At 49.8% G+C, this 20,421-nt stretch overlaps 1 protein-coding gene across 1 annotated transcript in view; it reads left to right on the top strand.

Annotated features, from left to right (window-relative positions):
• Prim1 (DNA primase small subunit) overlaps positions 1 to 20,421 on the top strand; it is a 105,419-nt gene that overhangs the window by 9,779 nt on the left and 75,219 nt on the right. The window contains exon 2 of the mRNA XM_068389723.1: positions 16,549 to 16,705. Coding sequence (XP_068245824.1) covers positions 16,549 to 16,705 — 157 coding nt within the window. The remainder of the gene's footprint in view (positions 1 to 16,548; positions 16,706 to 20,421) is intronic.

Raw genomic sequence — 20,421 nt, 5'->3', positions numbered from 1 at the left:
ATGATGGCCACAGCTTACGCCAGGCAGAGTTCAATGTCCTATAGGTCACACCTCGCCAAGCTTGGTCAATCATGTTAACAGAGTTGAGGATGCTGAAGTGTTCCTTCCAGAATTCCTTTAGGGTCAACTTCGTGTCACTGGTCACTTCAAAACACTTTCTGAAAAGGGCCTTGGTATAGAGTTTTTTGAAGTTTGAAATGACCTGTTGGTCCATGGGCTGGAGTATGGGAGTAGTATTGGGGGGCAAGAATTTGATTTTGATAAAGCTGTATTCTTCTTTCAAGTCATCCTCGAGACCTGGAGGATGTGCAGGAGCATTGTCCATAACCAGAAGACATTTCATTGGCAAGCTCTTTTCAATGAGGTAAGCCTTAACCTGGGGGGCAAACACTTCGTTTATCCACTCAGTAAAGAATTGTCTTGTGACCCAAGATTTAGTGTTCGAGCGCCACATAACTGGTAGTGCACTTTTACAAATATTATTTCGTTTGAACACCCGGGGGTTGTCCGAGTGGTACACTAACAAGGGTTTGATCTTGCAATCGCCACTTGCATTTGCACACAGCAACAATGTTAGCCTATCTTTCATTGGCTTGTGACCTGGCATCTTCGTCTCGTCCTTGGTAATGTACGTATTGGCTGGCATTTTCTTCCAAAATAACCCAGTCTCATCACAATTAAAGACTTGTTGTGCGATCAAATTTTGTTCATTTATGTACCGATCGAATTCCCCCACGTATTTATCGGCTGCAATTTGATCCGAACTAGCTGCCTCCCCATGCCTAGTAACACGATGAATACCTGTTCTATTACGAAACTTTTCAAACCAACCCCTGCTCGCTTTAAATGTAAATGAATCACTTTCACTGGTACTCGGACTTTTCTTCACTAATTCTTCATAGATATGCAACGCTTTTTCACAAATGAACGCTTCACTAACACTTTCCCCGGCCAACTGTTTTTCTTTAATAAATATTAAAAGCAACTTTTCCATCTCCTCAATCACTTGTGGCCTTTGCTTAGTTACCGCCGTAACTCCCGTTGCAACATTCGCCTTCTTAATCATTTCTTTATGCTTTAAAAACGTAGAAATGGTCGACTTCGCCATTCCGTATTCTACCGCTAAATCGGACACTCGTACACCATTCTCATATTTCGCTATAATTTCCTTCTTCAACTCGATCGTTGTTCGCACTGTTTTCCTCTTCTCCTTCCCCTTAACACTCATTACTTTCTTGGGACTCATTATGAAAGCTAAAAAAGCAATTAAAAGCACTGAAAATCACTAAATCACAACGAATGCTGATCGCGCGTTGTCTGAGTGACGCTCTCGAGAGAACTGATGCTTCCCGAACAAGCGAGAGTGGCCGAGATGGCGCGATCATCACAAAGCCCATGCGGTCGTCACGTGTTCGGCTGGTCGAGTACCGAATTTTTGGTCGAGCACCGCAGCAAAAATTTCTCGAAAATTTTGGTCGAACTCCGAATTGTTCGAGTATAGAGTCGTTCGACTACCGAGGTATCACTGTACCAACTTTTACAGTGTTCTAAGTGCAGTACTGAAATAAGGCAAAACAGTTAAGTTCACCCCCGTGACCCACAAGTTACGTCGTCACGGTCATAAAAGTAAGTCATTAATTTCTTTAATTTTAATGTGTTAGTTTTACTATATTTTGTTAGAGTGCGAAGCTCAACATTACCACTTGCCAGTGCATACGAGGTTGATGGTTTATTTTCCTGTGATCGTAAGCGAGGAACAAGAACCACTATAGTTAACGTTGCTAATGTTAGCGTGCGCAGCTCAACATTACCGCTTGCCAGTACATACGAGCTTGATGTTTTATTTTCATGCGAGCGAAGCAAGCTAATGGCGGAACAAGAACCATTATATGTAATGTTATCACAACAGTGCTAACGTTATCGTAACGTGAGTGAAGTGATACGGATTAACATGACATATATAACAAAGGGCATTATATGGGGTTTGTGACCTGGGAACTTCTAGGTTAGGTTAGGTGGGTTTGTTAGGTTCTGTACCCTTTTTGTACTTTTTATATATTGTGTAAAGGGTATATGGAAAAATTCTTTAAAATACACATGATAATATTACCGCAGCATTGCTAACGTTGGTAACGCTGTGTACCATTGGTAACGTTGCTAATGTTACCGTTCTCAGTACATACTTAAGCATTTTAACAAAATACATAGTGTAATAAAAGACATTTTATATAAAAATTTTAACAGAAAATATATTTGTTCTGTAACCGAAATACAAACCACGCTATGTAAATAGGGTATTACTTTTGGCGTAGCTGAAATGATGAGCCATTAGATTTTTAATGAGGGTTAACTACCCCCTCGCTAGTTAGCGGGGGGTAGGGAAGAGGTAGCTAGCTACCCCTCCCCCCTCACACACCGGTGAACTGATTCACTTCGCTTTTGGCTCGGGTGATGGTCAGACGTGTCTGCTCTCACCCTCGCATTGACAGCCTTAATCTTTTTTGCTTTCTCTTTCAGTTTGTGTGTTTGGAAGTTGCCCTCTCTCCTTATCATGCGGAAATGCCCTGGTTTACCCGACCGCCCTTGTGGGACTTATATGTCGGCGGTCGAGATGGACCCTCACACCTTGTGTCCGTTCTGCAGAGGTCAACGGTGTGATATGAATAAAATGTGCAGGGAGTGGTCTACCTCCCAGTTGGAGAGGTTTTCCCGGCGACGGAAGAAGAAGTCTAAGCGGAATCTTTCTCCTTCAAGGGTTTCCTTGAAGAAGGAAAATTCCAAGGACTCTTCTTCCGTTGCCTGAACCTCCTCCGAAGCTCCCGCTCGATCGGTCTCTCGTGAGAGGCCGTCGAGTGGTAGCGTAGGCCGTTCTGTTGTTGACCGACCTCGGGGTTCGGGAGAGGGAGTTGCTTCACATAGTGAGGCAGCTCCTCCTCCTCCTCTGGGGGAGGATTTATCTAATGTTGCTAATGATGATTTATTGCAGCTTTGGGCTTCCTTGGGGCTTAAGGGTTCGCCCTCCAGGGAAGCCCTGTTTGACCTTATCCAGTTGGGAGCAGCTGTCTAACAGTCGCCGCTGTGGGCGCCCACGCACCCCGTTTTCAAACGGGCACTGGTCCCTTCGGGGCAAAAGGGGCTTGCTCACAATGTGGGCAAGTTCCTTAAGTGCCAGGTATCCCCTGTGCGCCCACGCTCTCCTGCGCTCGCCTGTTCCTGATGTTCCTGAGACAACGACCCAGAGACATCCTATGCCAGGGACATCGCGCCAGCGAGCTCCTGCTGCAGAATCAATGCGCCAGTGCTCTCACTGATCTCCTGCTCGTCAGCGCTCACCTGCGCACCAGCGCTCTCCTGCACGCCAGCGATCTCCTATACGCCAGCGATCTCCTACTCGCCAGCGCACAGCTGCACTCCCTGATGCTGTTACGCGCCATGCGCGCCTACGATCTCCAGCTCGCCTGTGCGCACCTGCGCGCCATCGCTGACCTGCGCGCCCTCGGGCTTCGGATCTGAGCACAGAAAAGAAGACTCGCCCCTCGCCTTCTCGCCAGCGATCTCCTGCGCGCCCTCGGAACTCGCCCACCCGTCAGCCCTCGCCTGCGCACCATCGTGCGCAATCACCTTCGCGCGCACAGGTTCCTGTTCCTACCGTGCGCCCTTCCAGAGGCTTCCGGGATACTGCGCGCCCACGAGCAGTCTCCTCCTCGCGCTTCCACGCTTGCTGGTCCTTCTGCGCACCCTCTGTCTTCGCCAGACCACGCCCCTGCGCGCCATCGATCTCCTGCGCGCCATCACTCCCCAGCATGCAATTGTGCCCACGAGCCTTCTTGCCGTAGTTCACCTATGCGCCCACGCGCACCGTCACCTGTGCGCAGTCGCACACCTGCACGGCCTGCGGGCCATCGCTCGCCTGCGCGCCATCGCTCGCCTGCGTGCCATCGCTCGCCTGCGCGCCATCGTTCGCCTGCGTGCCATCGCTCGCCTGCGCGCCATCGCTCGCCTGCGTGCCATCGCTCGCCTACGCACCATCATTCTCCCGCTCGCTAGCACTCGGCTGCGCGCCCACGCGCTCCCTCACCCGTGCGCCCAAGCGCCCGCGCGCCCACGCGACCCCGGCCCTTCATCTCCGCGCGGCCGTGTGCAGCCTGTTGTAGTCTCTACTCCAAAGGATCGCCCGATTCCCTTCCCTCCAGAGGGAGTCTCTGACACTGCGTCTGTCAGTAAGCAGCCATGGTTTGAGTCCCTTATCAGACCTGTTGTCCTGGCTGTTAAGCCTGCCTTCTCTGATTTGGGCCCCAAACCAAGGGCGGCTCCGACCCCTCTGAAGAGGAAGAGAGGAGTAGAGATCGTGGTGACTTCTCCTCGGGTCAAGCTGGCTCCCAAGAAGTCCGTCAGGAAGGCTCCTTCCCCCCGCAGATGTTTTTTCCATCCTCTGTGGACGAGGTTTTTCCGTCCTCATGGGAGTCTTCCGAGGTGAGACTTTCTCCCACCACACCAATGGGAGCAACCCCACATCGAGCAGGAGAATCGTCCCGTGTTGGGGCGGAGAAGAGCCCTCAGACTTCGTTGCTGGAGTCCTATATCCCTCCTAGGAGGGAACCGAAGGAATCGAAGACCATCCCGAAATCTTCTTCCAGGATTCGACCAGAGCCAACGAGACCCGCGGAGAACGTCCACGTGTCCCCCCAAGAAGAGCCTTTGAGGATAGGAGACTTCGCTACCGATTCTCCAGGGGGACAGCAGCAAGAGTCAGAGCATGCCTTCTGGCAGGTCTTGACTCTGATGAGGAATCTCAACAAGTTTCCGGACCTGGAGATTCCCCCTCGTGAGGGTAAGGACACGGTCCTGGACCGAGTCTTTGGCACTCAGAAACCTACTAAGGCCAGTGCTGCTTTGTTCTGGTCCCAAGGGGTCAAGAGTGCCAGAGATAAGGTTGAGGGCCAGCTCTCCGAGCTCGCCTCCTCCAGCCGTTCCACTGCTGGCAACAAGCTCCTCCCGCCTCCTCGTGTCCACCAGAGGAGGTTTTTAAATATTTAACTTAGCCGGTGAATATATAATAGCTGCTGCTCCGGCGGCTTGACAGAAAACACACAAAAACTCGCGAGCGATCGCTATGAAGGTTGCGGGTGTGCCCACCAGCGCCAACTATCGGCCAGATACCGCATATGCATGTAAACAAGCCTCAATTCTTCTCTGTCGGTCTGATCGACAAGACGTACCATTACTCGCTGTTAACCTGGAGTTTTTCAACAGACTTGGTGAAGTACTTCATTTTGGTTTGAGCTTTCGCAGTGCAGGTGTTTTATCTTCAACTTAAACTCTTGAACTCTTTTTTGGACAGATTTAATTGTTGATGACTTTGGATTGTTTTTTGGACTTTCTTTGACTTTTTCAAAATGGCTGACCCTTCTCAAATTCGTAGATTTCGTAAGTGTAATGCTAGGGATTGCAATAGGCGTCTTCCAAAGGCCTCTCTCGACCCACATACTGTGTGTTCTAATTGTCGGGGTAAAACCTGTCAATTAGGAGATCGGTGTGAGGAGTGCGTGGGCCTTTCGGAATTCGATTGGCTTGAATATGACAAGTATTCTCGTAAGCTAGAGAGAGATAGGGTGAGGAGAAGTTCCTCTAGATCGGTAGATTTTTCCTCCTCCCATGCCCCTGAACCTAATCCTTCCCCTGTAGTAGTTGTGCCTGAACCCTCTACTAGCACTCAGGAACCATCAATGCAGGATATGTTACGTGCCATTCATGCTTTGGGCGAAAGAGTTGAGTCGTTAGCTACAGACTGTAATCAACTCATGGCTGATGTTAAAGAGTTAAAGTGTCAGAGTGCCACAGTGGAAAATCGTGGGAAAGTGATTAGTGCGCAAAGTGTTATCAGTGTTGCGACCGAGGGTTCGTCTGTTCGTGCCTGTCGTTCGCCTAGTCCGAGACCTCTTGCAAGCTCCCAAGCCCCAGGGAGAAGTAATGTCGTACGACTTATGGGTTCGAGAGGCCTTGATCAGCGAACAGACGTTCCCTCTATGGTTTCAGGCGTGTCTCATCAAGACCGCCCCTACCATAAGACGAGCGAGACCATTTTCTCCTTGCCATCCGAAGGCTTTTCGCGTAAGAAACCGTGGAGCAAGGTTTCGAGGCCCTTAAAGCGAAAGTCAGTCCCTTCAGGACAGGTTCAGCGTCCTGGTTGTAGCCATTGGGACAGCTCTGACCCTTTGCAGTCATCGGAAGACTGCTCGCCGCCTAAGCAGAAACGTTACACAGGCTCCGAGAGTCTTGGTGTAGGCAAGGTTTTGCAGTCACAGACGTTACCCTCGTCTCTTACCGCACCCATTCCCGTTGATCCTAAATGGGTTGTACTGCAAGACATGCAGATTAAGCTCGCCTCCCTTATGGAAGACTATTCTGCTGAAAAGGTTCACGATGATCCTCGCCGCTTAGCTGATCGAGATCCTGGCCGTCAGCCGCCCAAACGAGCCTTTGCTCGTCCTGTTGACGTTGGCGTTACTAAGTCACGTCAGTCACGTTTTGTAGAGCCTCACTCGATGCAGTCCCATGTTGACTTTCAGCCGCATGTGGACGTTCAGCCGCTTCCTAATGCTCTTGTTGACGTTCAGGACGTTTGCCAACCAGCGAAGTTGACTTGTTTTGACGCTGAGCGTCAAGCACCGCAGTCAAGAGTTGTTTTGACTGCTCAGTCTAGGCAGTCAAGACAGTCTCGAGTTTACGTCGAGCGTCCTCCCGCTCCTGTTGTTGTTGACAGTCAGGCTGTTAAGCAGTTACATGACGTAGCGTCCTGGACTGCTACTGATGCACCAGTGCGTGTGGACTCTTCGTCTCAAGCATTGCCACCAAGGCAGGTCTCCCCTTTGCTTGTTACTCAGCAGTTGTCGGACGAAGATCCTTCAGATGAGGACGTTGCTGATCCTCATCATGATGATCATCCTTCAGATGTAGACGAACCTAAGACGGTTCCTCCTTCGATGGACTTTAAGAAGATCATGTTGATTTTCAAGGATCTTTTTCCCAATCACTTTGTTACCGTTGCTCCTCGTTCGCCACCGTCTGAGTTTGCTCTAGGCTTACCTGCTACCAAGCCAGCCTTTACTAAGCTAGTGCTTTCTCGCTCTTCCAAGAGGGCTTTACGACTTTTAGGCGACTGGTTGGATACCAGGAGGAGTTTGGGGAAGACGGCCTTTGCCTTCCCTCCTTCTAAGCTTGCTTCTAGATCGAGCGTCTGGTATGACACGGGAGAAGTTCTCGGCTTGGGAGTCCCTGCCTCTGCCCAGGGTGACTTCTCAAGCCTCGTAGACTCTCCCCGTCGCCTGGCCATGAGACGCTCGAAGATTAGTTGGTCCTCCTCGGACCTTGACCATCTGCTTAAAGGCGTATACAGGGCTTTTGAAGTATTCAACTTTCTTGACTGGTCATTAGGAGCTTTAAGTAGGAAAATCTCGTCTGCTGACCGAGATGTTTCCTTACTTATCATGTCATGTATGGATAAAGCCATCCGCGATGGCTCCAATGAGCTCGCCTCCACCTTTACATCGGGAGTCTTAAAGAAGCGAGATACCCTTTGCTCTTTTCTTTCGGCAGGAGTTACTCCCTGTCAGAGATCAGAACTGCTCTTTGCTCCCTTATCAGCGTCCTTGTTTCCGCAACAACTGGTTAAGGATATAGCTTCTTCGCTTGTGCAGAAGGACACCCATGACTTGATGGCGTCCTCTGCTCGCAAAGGGACTCCTTCTACATCCTTTGCTGTAAGACCCAGGATCGAGACTCCGGCATCCAGATTTATCCCGCCCTTTCGTGGCAGAGCTCCCAGCAGGGAAAGCGCTCGTGCCGAGGGAAAGAGAGGTAAGAAGAGAGGAGCCAAGTCCTCACGTGGCAGAGTCTGACTGCCCACAGCCTCAGACAGCGGTAGGAGCCAGATTGAAGAGCTTCTGGCAGGCCTGGGAGAAGAGGGGCGCAGACCAAGAGTCTGTTCGGTTGCTCAGATAGGGATACAAAATTCCGTTTGTACGCAAACCTCCTCTAGTGAAAACTCCCATAGACCTCTCTCCCAGGTACCGAGAGGAGTCAAAGAGACAAGCCCTAAACCAAGAAGTGTCTCTGTTGCTAGAGAAGGGAGCGGTGGTGAAAGTCTCGGACCTTCAATCACCGGGGTTTTACAACCGTCTCTTCCTAGTCCCAAAGAATACAGGAGGTTGGAGACCGGTGCTAGACGTCAGTGCGCTCAACGTTTTTGTTACGAAAACAAAGTTCACTATGGAGACCACGAAGTCCGTCTTAGCAGCGGTCAGAAAGGGAGACTGGATGGTCTCTCTCGACCTACGAGATGCGTACTTCCACATTCCTATACACCCGGATTCCCAACCGTTTCTGAGGTTTGTTTTCAGGAATGTGGTATACCAGTTTCGGGCCCTGTGCTTTGGCCTCAGTCCTGCTCCTCTCGTATTTACGAGGCTCATGAGGAATGTGGCAAAATTCCTCCATTTATCGGGAATCCGAGCCTCCCTGTACTTGGACGACTGGCTTCTCAGGGCATCGTCCACTCATCGCTGTCTGCAGGATCTTCATTGGACGTTGTGTCTGACCAAGGAATTGGGACTTTTGGTCAACCTAGAAAAGTCCCAACTGATCCCATCCCAGACTATTCTATATTTAGGGATGGAGATTCGCAGTCCAGTTTTTCGGGCTTTTCCGTCTGCCACCCGAATAGAACAAGCCCTGCTCAAAGTCCAACTAATGCTGAAGAGAGAACGGTGTTCAGTCAGGAATTGGATGAGTCTCGTAGGGACTCTATCATCCCTGGAGCAGTTTGTCTCGCTAGGAAGACTACACCTTCGGCCTCTCCAGTTCCATCTAGCCTTTCACTGGAACAAGGACAAGGCGTTAGAGACGGTATCAATCCCGGTCTCCGAACCAGTAAAGGCATGCCTGAAATGGTGGAACAGCAATATCAGTCTGAGAGAGGGACTATCCCTAGCAGTCAAGAACCCAAACCACGTGTTGTTCTCAGACGCGTCGGATTTGGGTTGGGGTGCGACCCTGGACGGTCGGGAATGCTCAGGTCTGTGGACCTCAAGTCAGAAGAGCATGCACATCAACGGCAAGGAGCTATTGGCAGTCCACTTGGCCTTGATGAAATTCGAAAGTCTCCTTCGAAACAAAGTGGTAGAGGTCAACTCCGACAATACCACAGCTTTGGCGTACATCTCCAAGCAAGGAGGCACACACTCCCTCACGCTGTACGAGATCGCAAGGGACCTGCTCATTTGGTCAAGAAATCGAGGCATCTCCCTGTTAACGAGATTTATCCAGGGGGACTTGAACGTCTTGGCAGACTGTCTCAGTCGGAGGGGTCAGGTGATTCCCATAGAATGGACCCTCCACAAGGACGTGTGCAAGAGTCTTTGGGCGACTTGGGGTCAACCCACCATAAACCTCTTTGCCACCTCGATGACCAAGAGGCTTCCAATCTATTGCTCACCAGTCCCAGATCCAGAAGCAATACACATAGACGCATTTCTACTGGATTGGTCTCATCTGGACTTATATGCATTCCCACCATTCAAGATTGTCAACAAGGTACTGCAGAAGTTCGCCTCTCACGAAGGGACAAGGTTGACGTTGGTTGCTCCCCTCTGGCCCGCGAGAGAGTGGTTCACCGAGGTACTTCAATGGCTGGTAGACATTCCAAGAAGTCTTCCTCTAAGGGTAGATCTATTACGTCAGCCCCACGTAAAGAATGTTCATCAAAGCCTCCCCGCTCTTCGTCTGACTGCCTTCAGACTATCGAGAGACTCTCAAGAGCTCGAGGCTTTTCGAAGGAGGCAGCCAGTGCGATTGCAAGAGCGAGGAGAGCTTCTACCATTAGAGTATACCAATCGAAGTGGGAAGTCTTTCGAGACTGGTGCAAGTCAGCATCTGTGTCCTCGTCCAGTACCTCTGTAGCCCAAATCGCAGATTTTCTTTTACATCTGAGAAATGTTCGCTCCCTCTCAGCTCCCACGATTAAGGGCTACAGGAGCATGTTGGCTTCGGTCTTTCGTCATAGAGGCTTAGATCTTTCCAACAATAAAGATCTCCAAGATCTCCTTAAGTCTTTCGAGACCTCTAAGGAACGTCGTTTGGCGACTCCTGGATGGAACTTAGACGTGGTCCTAAGGTTCCTCATGTCAGACAGGTTTGAGCCATTACATTCAGCCTCCCTGAAGGATCTCACCCTCAAGACGCTTTTCCTAGTGTGCTTGGCTTCAGCAAAAAGGGTCAGTGAACTTCATGCCTTCAGTAAGAACATCGGCTTTTCTACAGAAAAAGCCACATGTTCACTTCAACTTGGTTTCCTGGCCAAAAATGAACTGCCTTCTCGTCCTTGGCCTAAATCTTTTGATATACCTTGCTTATCAGAGATCGTAGGCAACGAACTTGAAAGAGTGCTATGTCCAGTTAGAGCTCTTAAGTTCTACTTAGCCCGTACTAAGTCCTTACGAGGTGGATCTGAGGCATTATGGTGCTCAGTTAAGAAACCATCATTGCCTATGTCAAAGAATGCTTTGTCATATTTTATCAGATTTTTAATACGAGAGGCTCATTCTCACTTGAATGAGAAAGACCGATGTTTGCTTAAGGTTAAGACGCACGAAGTAAGAGCTATAGCAACCTCCGTGGCCTTTAAGCAAAATAGATCTCTGCAAAGTATTATGGACGCGACCTTTTGGAGAAGCAAGTCGGTATTCGCGTCATTTTACTTAAAAGATGTCCAGACTCTTTACGAGGACTGCTACACACTGGGTCCATTCGTTGCAGCGAGTGCAGTAGTGGGTGAGGGTTCTACCACTACATTACCCTAATTCCAATATCCTTTTAATCTGTCTCTTGAAATGTTTTTAATCTTGTTTTTGGGTTGTACGGAAGGCTAAGAAGCCTTTCGCATCCTGGTTGATTTGGCGGGTGGTCAAAGTCATTTCTTGAGAGCGCCCAGATTAGGGGTTTGATGAGGTCCTGTTGTATGGGTTGCAGCCCTTGATACTTCAGCTCCTGGGAGTCTTTCAGCATCCTAAGAGGATCGCTGGGCTTCGTGAGGAAGACAGACTAACAAGGCAGAGTAATCGTCTAAGTCAACTTCCTTACCAGGTACCTATATATTTGGGTTTTGTTATGTTATAACTGTCAAAAACTCTAAGCATATACGCTGTAAACTTAATTAACTCTGGTCTCTACCCACCACCATGGGTGTGAATCAGCTATTATATATTCACCGGCTAAGTTAAATATTTAAAAATGGTATTTTAATTATAAAATAAATTTTTGAATATACTTACCCGGTGAATATATAAATTAAAGGCCCTCCCTTCCTCCCCAATAGAGACGCAGCGGGATGAGAAGAATTGAGGCTTGTTTACATGCATATGCGGTATCTGGCCGATAGTTGGCGCTGGTGGGCACACCCGCAACCTTCATAGCGATCGCTCGCGAGTTTTTGTGTGTTTTCTGTCGAGCCGCCGGAGCAGCAGCTATTATATATTCACCGGGTAAGTATATTCAAAAATTTATTTTATAATTAAAATACCATATTTTGAGATCATGGAGGAGCCTTGTTTAGCTCTTCCGTTGCACCACTCTGTGGAAGAGCTTACTAAGGGAGTTCCTCTTGATAGACTCTAGCCGGCAAGTGACTTTCTCGGCGACAGAGATCCTAAACCAGGAGAAGGTCGCGAAGTGGGCCATGCAGGCTACTTCGTGGCTGGATGTCTGGTTGGGGTCTCTGGGCATCATTTAGCGATCCGAGGATCTGTCCAAGGAAAGCACTAGGAAGGCCCTGGAGACCTTCCTTCTCTCGGGCACCCGCACCATTGAGTTTCTGGCCCACCAAGTCTCGAACTTGTGGACCAATTCGATCTTGAAACGACGTGATGCGGTGGTAGAGAGGTTCCATTCGAAGGTCTCAACCGTCGTAGTTAGCAAGCTCAGACACTCTTCCCTTATGGGAAACAGCTTGTTTAAGCCCAAGGATGTGGAACAGGAGGCTGAGAGAGGTGGAGGAAATCCAATCAGGATTCTCTCCTCCAAAGGGCTCTCACATCGAAGCCCTACAAACCTCCAGCACCTCAACAACAACCTCGCCAGTCCAAGACGACGAAACCGGCAGCGGCAGCGAAGACAACGGTGTCCAAACAGCAGCCCTTTCCTGTCAAAGACAGGAGAGGCAAGAAGTCCTCCAGGGGAGGCAAGAATCCTAGGGGGAGCGGCTGAGGCCGCAAACGCTAGGATTGGCAATCCCCCTGCATGTCCACCAGTGGGGGGATGCCTACAAAGTTGCGCAACCAGGTGGCAGCAACTCGGGGCCGATTCCTGGACGGTTTCTGTAATCAGTCAAGGGTATCGCGTCCCATTCATAACATCTCTCCCTCCCCTGACAGCGAATCCAGTGTTGTTGAGCTCCTATGCCATGGGATCGGCAAAGGGGCCAGCCCTACGGGCAGAAGTCGAGACCATGTTAAAGAAGGATGCTCTCCAAGAGGTCGTCGACTGGTCCCCAGGCTTCTTCAGTCGACTCTTTCTTGTAAAGAAGGCGTCTGGAGGCTGGAGACCAGTCATCGACCTCTCAGCTCTGAACAGGTTTGTCAAACAAACTCCGTTCAGCATGGAGACAGCAGATACGGTCAGACTTGCAGTGAGACCACAAGACTTCATGTGTACACTGGATCTGAAGGACGCGTACTTCCAGATCCCAATCCATCCGTCTTCAAGGAAGTACTTAAGATTCAGCCTAGACAACAAGATCTACCAGTTCAAGGTGCTGTGTTTCGGTCTCTCCACAGCACCTCAGGTTTTCACCAGACTGTTCACCCTGATCTCTTCGTGGGCACACAGGATCGTCATTTGTCTACTTCGTTATCTGGATGACTGGCTGATCCTGGCAGACTCGGAGTCGACCCTTCTTCGACACCGAGACAAGCTTCTGGGACTTTGCCAAGATCTAGGGATCATGGTAAATCTCGAGAAGTCTTTTCTGCTTCCATCTCAACGACTGGTATATCTAGGCATGATCTTGGACACCAATCTCCACAAAGCCTTTCCATCAGGCGACAGGATAGCAAGGCTAAGGAGGGTCGCAGATCCTTTCCTCAGACGAGAAGAACTCCCAGCCCAATCGTGGTTACGTCTCCTCGGTCACCTTTCCTCTCTGGCCCGTCTAGTTCCAAATGGGCGCCTCAGGATGAGATCCCTGCAATGGCGGCTCAAGTCTCAGTGGAATCAAGGTCACGATTCCCCGAACATTCTGGTCCCTATGGGTCCTGCGGAACGGACGGACTGGACCTTCAATGGTGGGTGACAGACGAGAACCTCCGAAAGGGAGTGGCTCTTCTCGTCCTCCCCCCGGATTTGATGCTGTTCTCGGACGCCTCAAAAGAAGGGTGGGGGGCCCACGTTCTGAACCACAGGACCTCAGGCCTATGGTCAGAATCAGAAAAGTGCCTCCACATAAACCTGCTGGAGATGAAGGCCGTCTATCTGGCTCTTCAACAGTTCCAACAGTACCTGGCTGGTCACTCGGTGGAGGTGATGAGCGACAACACCACGGTAGTGGCTTACATCAACAAGCAGGGAGGTATCTTTTCAGAACAGCTATCCCATCTTGCAGTAGAGATACTGAGATGGACCGAAGTCCACTCGATTCCACTATCGGCTCGCTTCATTCCGGGCAGAAGGAATGTGCTCACCGACAGTCTGAGCAGAGCGTCTCAGATAGTGAGTACCGAGTGATCTTTGGATCATCTAGTAGCCAACAAAGTCCTGACTTTGTGGGGTTCCCGATGGTGGACCTGTTCGCGACAGCCTTGAATTTCAAGCTCCCTCTGTACTGCTCCCCAGTCCTGGACCCCAAGGCACTCTGGCAAGATGCCTTCCAACAACGGTGGGACAACATCGACGTTTATGCTTTTCCCCCGTTCTGTCTGATGAGAAGGGTGCTCAACAAGACCAGAATTTCGGTCAACCTGTCAATGACCTTAATAGCTCCGCTATGGCATCACGCAGAGTGGTTCCCGGACCTTCTGCAGCTCCTGATGGAACTCCCGAGAGAACTCCCTCCTCGACACGAGCTACTCAAGCCACCACACGCTAACATCTTCCACAAAGCCGTAGCATCGCTACGGCTTCACGTCACAGAGAGAGGCTTTTCGCAACAAGTTGCTGAAAGGATGTCTCGACACCTGCGAAAGTCATCCGCCGGGTTCTACCAGGCGAAGTAGAGAACCTTCTGTGGTTGGTGTCGGGGAAGGGATATCTTCCCTCGATGCCACTATTCCAGCAATAGCGGAGTTTCTTGTGTATTTGCGGGAAGAAATGCGCCTTTCAGTCTCGGCAGTGAAAGGCTATCGCTCACCCTTAAGTCTTGCCTTCAGGCTAAAAGGAATGAACATTTTCTCCTCGCTAGAACTTTCTTTACTCATACGAAGTTATGAACTTACCTGCCCTCAGTCGGCAGTGAGACCTCCTCCATGGAACGTGGTTCGAGTCCTCAGGGCTCTTAAGAGACCTCCGTTTGAACCATTACGCCAGGCATCTGATTGTCACTTGACTTGTAAGACGGTGTTCCTACTTGCTTTGGCCTCGCCCAAGCAAGTCAGCGAACTTCATGGTCTCTCGTATGACATTGCCCATTCAAGGGGAGGGGGGGAGGTAACGTTCAGGTTCATCCCTGAGTTTGTAGCTAAGACTCAAAATCAAGGAGTGCCGGACCCCCGGTTTGACTCCTTCCGGATCTCGAGTCTCCGTTCTGTAACAGATGACCCAGACCATCTCCTACTGTGCCCAGTAAGGAGTCTGAGGCTCTATCTTAAAAGAACAGCTGCAGTTCGTCCTCGAGTGCAAGCATTGTTTGTGAGCACAGGAAGGACGAAGAGGAGGGTCACTAAGAATACTATCTCAGTATGGATTCGCAGGGTCATCCACTATTCTCTGAATCCAGACCCTCCTCCGTCACGTCGCCCTAGAGCACATGATGTCAGAGGCATCGATACGTCCCTGGCGTTCAAGAGAAACTACTCCGTGACGCAGGTTCTACAAGCAGTGGTTTGGAAGCGTCAAACGACCTTCACAGCCCACTACCTGCAGGACGTGACCAACAGGAGGCTCGATACATTTTCTATCGGCCCTGTGGTGGCTGCACAACAGCTGGTCTAAACCTCAGGCTCCTTAATGGACAAGTAGCAGAAGGTTGAGGGCATTGTTACCCGGTTTTAGTCTGCATGAATGAAAAGGTATGCCTGGCCCTTATTCTTTTCTTCATCCTCCCCTCTCTTGGGTAAAGCAGCATCCTGGGTTCTCTGCACAGCTGACCTCAAACCACTGCAGGTAAACCATGCTTCCTTGTGTTCCTAGTATTAAGATAATACTGTCGCGTCCCCCATACCCTTACGAGGTGGTATTGGGAACGTCCTAACCTAGAATTCCATCTAAAGGACTCCAGGTCAACTTCCTAGGACGAGTCACACTTCATTCCTTCACACACAGGTTACGTAGGCCGCGATCCTTGCAGAGCAAGGTACTTGCGAGGTGCAGGGACTCCTTATCTTGAGTACTACTTACTCAGATACTGAGTCCCCGGGCAAAAAGCCAAAGCCAGTATGGCTGGGACTTATCACCCTTCCTAAGGGTTGTCACCCTATTTAAATAGCGTAGTTTGTATTTGGGTTACGGAACAAATGACAAATTCGTAGATAATTTGTATTTTTCCTAACCATACAAACCTTAGCTATTTAATCAAACTTGCCCGCCAGCCCTGTCCCCCGGGATAAGTCCTACCTCTAAACAAAGTGAACTAGTTCACCGGTGTGTGAGGGGGGAGGGGTAGCTAGCTACTCCTCCCTTACCCCCTCGCTAACTAGCGAGGGGTCATAAACCCTCGTTAAAAATTTAATGGCTCGTCTTTTCAGCTACGCCGAAAGTAATACCCTATTCAAATAGCTAAGGTTTGTATGGTTAGGAAAAATACAAATTATCTACGAATTTGTCATATTACAGTAATTTTTACTATTTGAATACTTAACCAAGATTCATATATGAACCCTCCCACTTCCCTTCATCTTAGTGGGTTCAGAAACAAAGTGAAAATAGTTGCAAAGAAATACCAATTACTGACACTTTACAATTAGAAAGTATAAACACTAGGGTAGGCTAATTAAGATTCTGGAAGACTAGCATTTTAACCTCTTATCAGTGAGCTTCCACTTGAAGGATATACTGTAGCATACAAATATTTGGTGAGTATTAAAATAATGAATGATTTTCTTTCATTATAAATTGCAGTGTATGCCAGAGCTAGTAAACATGTTTAGGTGCTCATGGGAATGTTTATTTAGAGGAAGAAGTTTAATTGTAGTAACAACTTTAAACAGATGTTACTGTCTTATACAGAAAATTCAAGATAATTAGTTGTTATTAATCTTTTATTTTTTTGTTCTTTATTCATTCCATGTTGAATTGGAAAAATCATAAAATTTTAAAAATGACTTCACACTTCAAATTTAATTTCAGTTCCGAAGACCTGCTTTCCATATCGGGAGTTCTCCTTTACGATTGCAGATGACATCTATCTTCGTTACCAATCATTTAAGGATCAGGAGGAAATGGAAAAGGAAATTAAAAAACATAAACCTCATAAAATAGATATTGGAGCAGTTTATAGTTTCAGGTTTGTGATTTGAGTACAGTACTTTACTGTTTGTTCCGTCACTATACGAACCCTTCTTTATTTATAAGGGATATTACTTTCGGCGAAGCTGGAAGAGGAGCCATAAGATTCTAGCGAGGCATAACTACCTCACTGCTAGTTAGTGGGAGGGATTGGGGTTAGCGATGTCAGGATGCCTGAAAAAATTAAATCAATCAATCGGGGGTTAGCTGGCTACCCCGCTCACTCACATACCTAGGCTGAGCACCCATTTTGCTTTTGGCTCTGTACAGTGTGGACGTTGCCGCTCTCTCCCACTTAAGACTTGCCATTTGAATAATACTTTTATCACTTTCTCTTTTCAGGTGTGTTTGTTCTTTCTTTGGTCATGTGTACCTGTCCTGGTCTCGAAGTTCGTGCCTGCGGTACCTTCATGTCCGCCTTTGAGATGGATCCCCACCTGCTGTGTCCAGGTTGCTGGGGCCATTGGTGTGATCTGGACAACACTTGTCCTGAGTGTCTGGAATGGTCTGCCTCCCAGTGGGAGAGGTTTGGGCATGGGAAAAGAATAAGTCTCAGCGAGATTCTTCTCCTTCGGGGTCTTCCTTGAAGTCGAACAAATCACACTCCTTCTTTGACTCCCCGATCTCTTCCCAAATCCGCTTCTCTGTTGGTCCTCTCTGGGAAATGGCTGAGTAGCAGCGCAGCCTTATCAACCCCAGGTCAACCTTGTTGTTCGAAGGATGGTACCCTTTCTCTTAGTGATTCGGTCCTGCCCCTTCCCCCAACTGGGAGCTTCTGCTCATTTTCTGATCTCTTACAGTTTTGGCCTTCAGTTGGGTGTCGAGAGGAAGTGCATTCCAATTTCTTCGGAGGTTGAGGCTTCCCCTGAGGGCACAGCACCAGACCACCTTGGTGTTGCTGCCTGTCGGTTGGTCCCCTGTGTCTGATGCCGAGGATTATGTTTCTCCCACTGGTGTGGTGGGAAAGCAAAGTCCAAGGCAAGTTCCTTCTTTGGGAGGACATCTCTCTCGTCCGCGAGAAAGATTTAACTGTGACCACCTTGTGACTTAGACCTATGCTTCAACCCCTAGGGCTGGGGAAAAGCATAGTCCTAGGTGATGTCTTCCTTTGGAAGAACATTCCTCTCATTTGCGACTTTTCCTTTGAGGCTCCTTTGGGTGGAGGAGTTTCTGATCCTTCGTCACCCTTGGCGTGCTCCTCCCCCTGCGGTAAGGAGACGCCTGTTTGAACCTTCAGGTTCTCGTCTCGTGGAACCCTCGAGTTTTCATGACGGTCACCCAGAGCTCTCTAGCTCTCGTAACCCCAGGCCTTTGGGTCCTCGTTGCGATGAGCCTTTTGGCTCTCGTGACCCTGGGCCTCTGGGCTCTCATGACCCTGGGCCTCCAGGATCTCGTTATGCTTAGCCTTTGGGTTCTTGTGACTGATCCTTCGTCACCCTTGGCGTGCTCCTCCCCCTGCGATAAGGAGACGCCTGTTTGAACCTTCAGGTTCTCGTCTCGTGGAACCCTCGAGTTTTCATGACGGTCACCCAGAGCTCTCTGGCTCTCGTAACCCCAGGCCTTCGGGTCCTCGTTGCGATGAGCCTTTTGGCTCTCGTGACCCTGGGCCTCTGGGCTCTCATGACCCTGGGCCTCCAGGATCTCGTTATGCTTAGCCTTTGGGTTCTTGTGACTGATCCTTCTGGTCCTCGTTACGCAGAACCTACGGGTTCTTGTGACCCTGAGGCTTCGGGCTTTCGCCGCGTTGAGCCTTCAGGCTCTCGTGACCCTTGTCACGCTGGGCTTTCAGGCTCTTGAAACCCTGAGCCCTCGGGCTCTCGTTGCGCCGAGCCTTCGGGGTCTCGTGACCCTGGACCTCCTGGCCTACATTACCCAGAATCCTCGGGTTTTCGTGACCCTGGACCTCCGGGCCTACGTTACGCAGAACCCTCGGGTTCTTGTGACACAGAACCTTCACCCTGAGCTCCAAGGCTCTCGTAATCCCGGGCCTTCGTGTTGCCTTCAGGCTCTCTTTGCGCTGAGCCTTCTGGCATTCGTGGCTTAGCGCCTTCGTATCCTGTCATATTGAACCTTGGGGTTCTCGTAACTTGGAACCTTCAGCCTTTGGGCTCTCGCTACGATGATCCCTTGGGATCTCATAGGTGGACGACTGCTTTTGCTACCACAGTGTTGCGTGACTTGCCTCATCACGACCCAACTGGTCGCTATGTGTCAGTCAAGTTGGTCTCGCCGACTTCTTGTCACTCATCTTCGAACGAGATACCGTCACCTTTCTAGGTGACGAGAGATCGTATCCCCTTACAGGGAGACCCTCTTTCTAGGCGAGATGACTACCAGTCTCGCCAGCCGCTTGATCGGCATTCTCCTTATAATTTAGGTGCTCTCCCGCCAAACACCAGCGACTCTTTCCCAGAGGTCGCAAGACTCCGTCTCGGCAATCACCTGCCACAAGACGGCTCTCGCCGCCTTGCCACTTACCTCCTCGTCAATTGCCCTCGCATGGGTCCCCAAGACTGACTGCTCTGATTCCCCCCTAGTGATCAGCACCCACTAGATCGGTTTTAGGGGGATAGAAATAGGGAGGCACCATAGTACAGTAGTGCACTGCTTTGAGAGATCAACACTTGGCAAACCCCTTGGCAGTTAGACCAGTGCCACTCCTGCCCACAGTTAAGGTATCTAATCAACCTTCTTTTCAGGTTCCTAGACCCAGGGCTCCTGGCCACTCTAAAGATCCTCCTCTCATTTCATCGGGAGGTAAAGACCCCCCATGGCTAAGCGCACTATTTAACATAGTGGGGTATGCTATCATGGGGACTATACCCCGTTCTCAATCCTTGGGTGGTATGCCTAGAATCCCCCTGTTGGCTTCTCTCCTTCCCGATGCCTCTCCTCCTGCAGGTTCTAGGAGGAGATACGAAGGTTCTGCCTTGGTCGGACCTTCCCGTAAGGAGAGACCCCTCTCCCCTTGGAAGAGGAGTGGGGAGGAAATAGTCACTGAGGTTCCTGGGAGCCCCTTGCAGTTTCGGAGTTCTATTGGTAAAACCAAAGGGGAAAAGGAAAAGGATCAGGCTGTCTCCCTGAAGGGAGGACAGGGAAATCTCTATGACTAACTCTTTCCGCCTCTCTCCGATAGAGGTGGTTCCACAGGAGTCTCATCCTCCATCTCAACATGACGTCATAACTCCTTCCGGAGAGGATCAACGTCCTCTCAGGAATGAAAGGGCCGTAAGGCCTTCTCTGGTAGAGGAATTTCTGCCCAAGCGTAGGGAGCCGTAGGACCTTTGCACCATTTCATAGTCCTTGGCAAGAGCTTTTGCGCCTCAGCAAGAGAGGCAGCGGGAAGTGTCCCATAGTACGTTAGCTAGAGTTTCCCCGTCAACGACTTATCTTGACAACTTTGACCCACCCCGGGCTCCTATGGAGGAGAGCTCGGAGGTGGATGAGCAATTTGGTCTTGAGGACCTTTTTTTGCCAAGAGCTGCTAGCCCCAAACTCACAGAGTTGGAACAGAAGGAGTCTGAACACACCTGGCAGGTTCTGACCTGCATTAGATCCATCGGTGGGCTGTCAAACCGATCGACAGCCCCGTAGGATGGGAAAGACACTGTCTTGTACCAGGTCTATGGCACTCAAAGACCCCTGAGGGCCAGTGCAGCTTTGCCCTGGTCAAAGGGGTTGAAGAATGCCAGAAAGAAGGCAGTGTCACAAGCT

The sequence above is a fragment of the Palaemon carinicauda genome, chromosome 16, assembly GCF_036898095.1.
Source record: "Palaemon carinicauda isolate YSFRI2023 chromosome 16, ASM3689809v2, whole genome shotgun sequence".
Taxonomy (NCBI): domain Eukaryota; kingdom Metazoa; phylum Arthropoda; class Malacostraca; order Decapoda; family Palaemonidae; genus Palaemon; species Palaemon carinicauda.
Note: the sequence above shows the minus strand (reverse complement) of the source record. Positions and strands in the feature narration are given on the sequence as shown.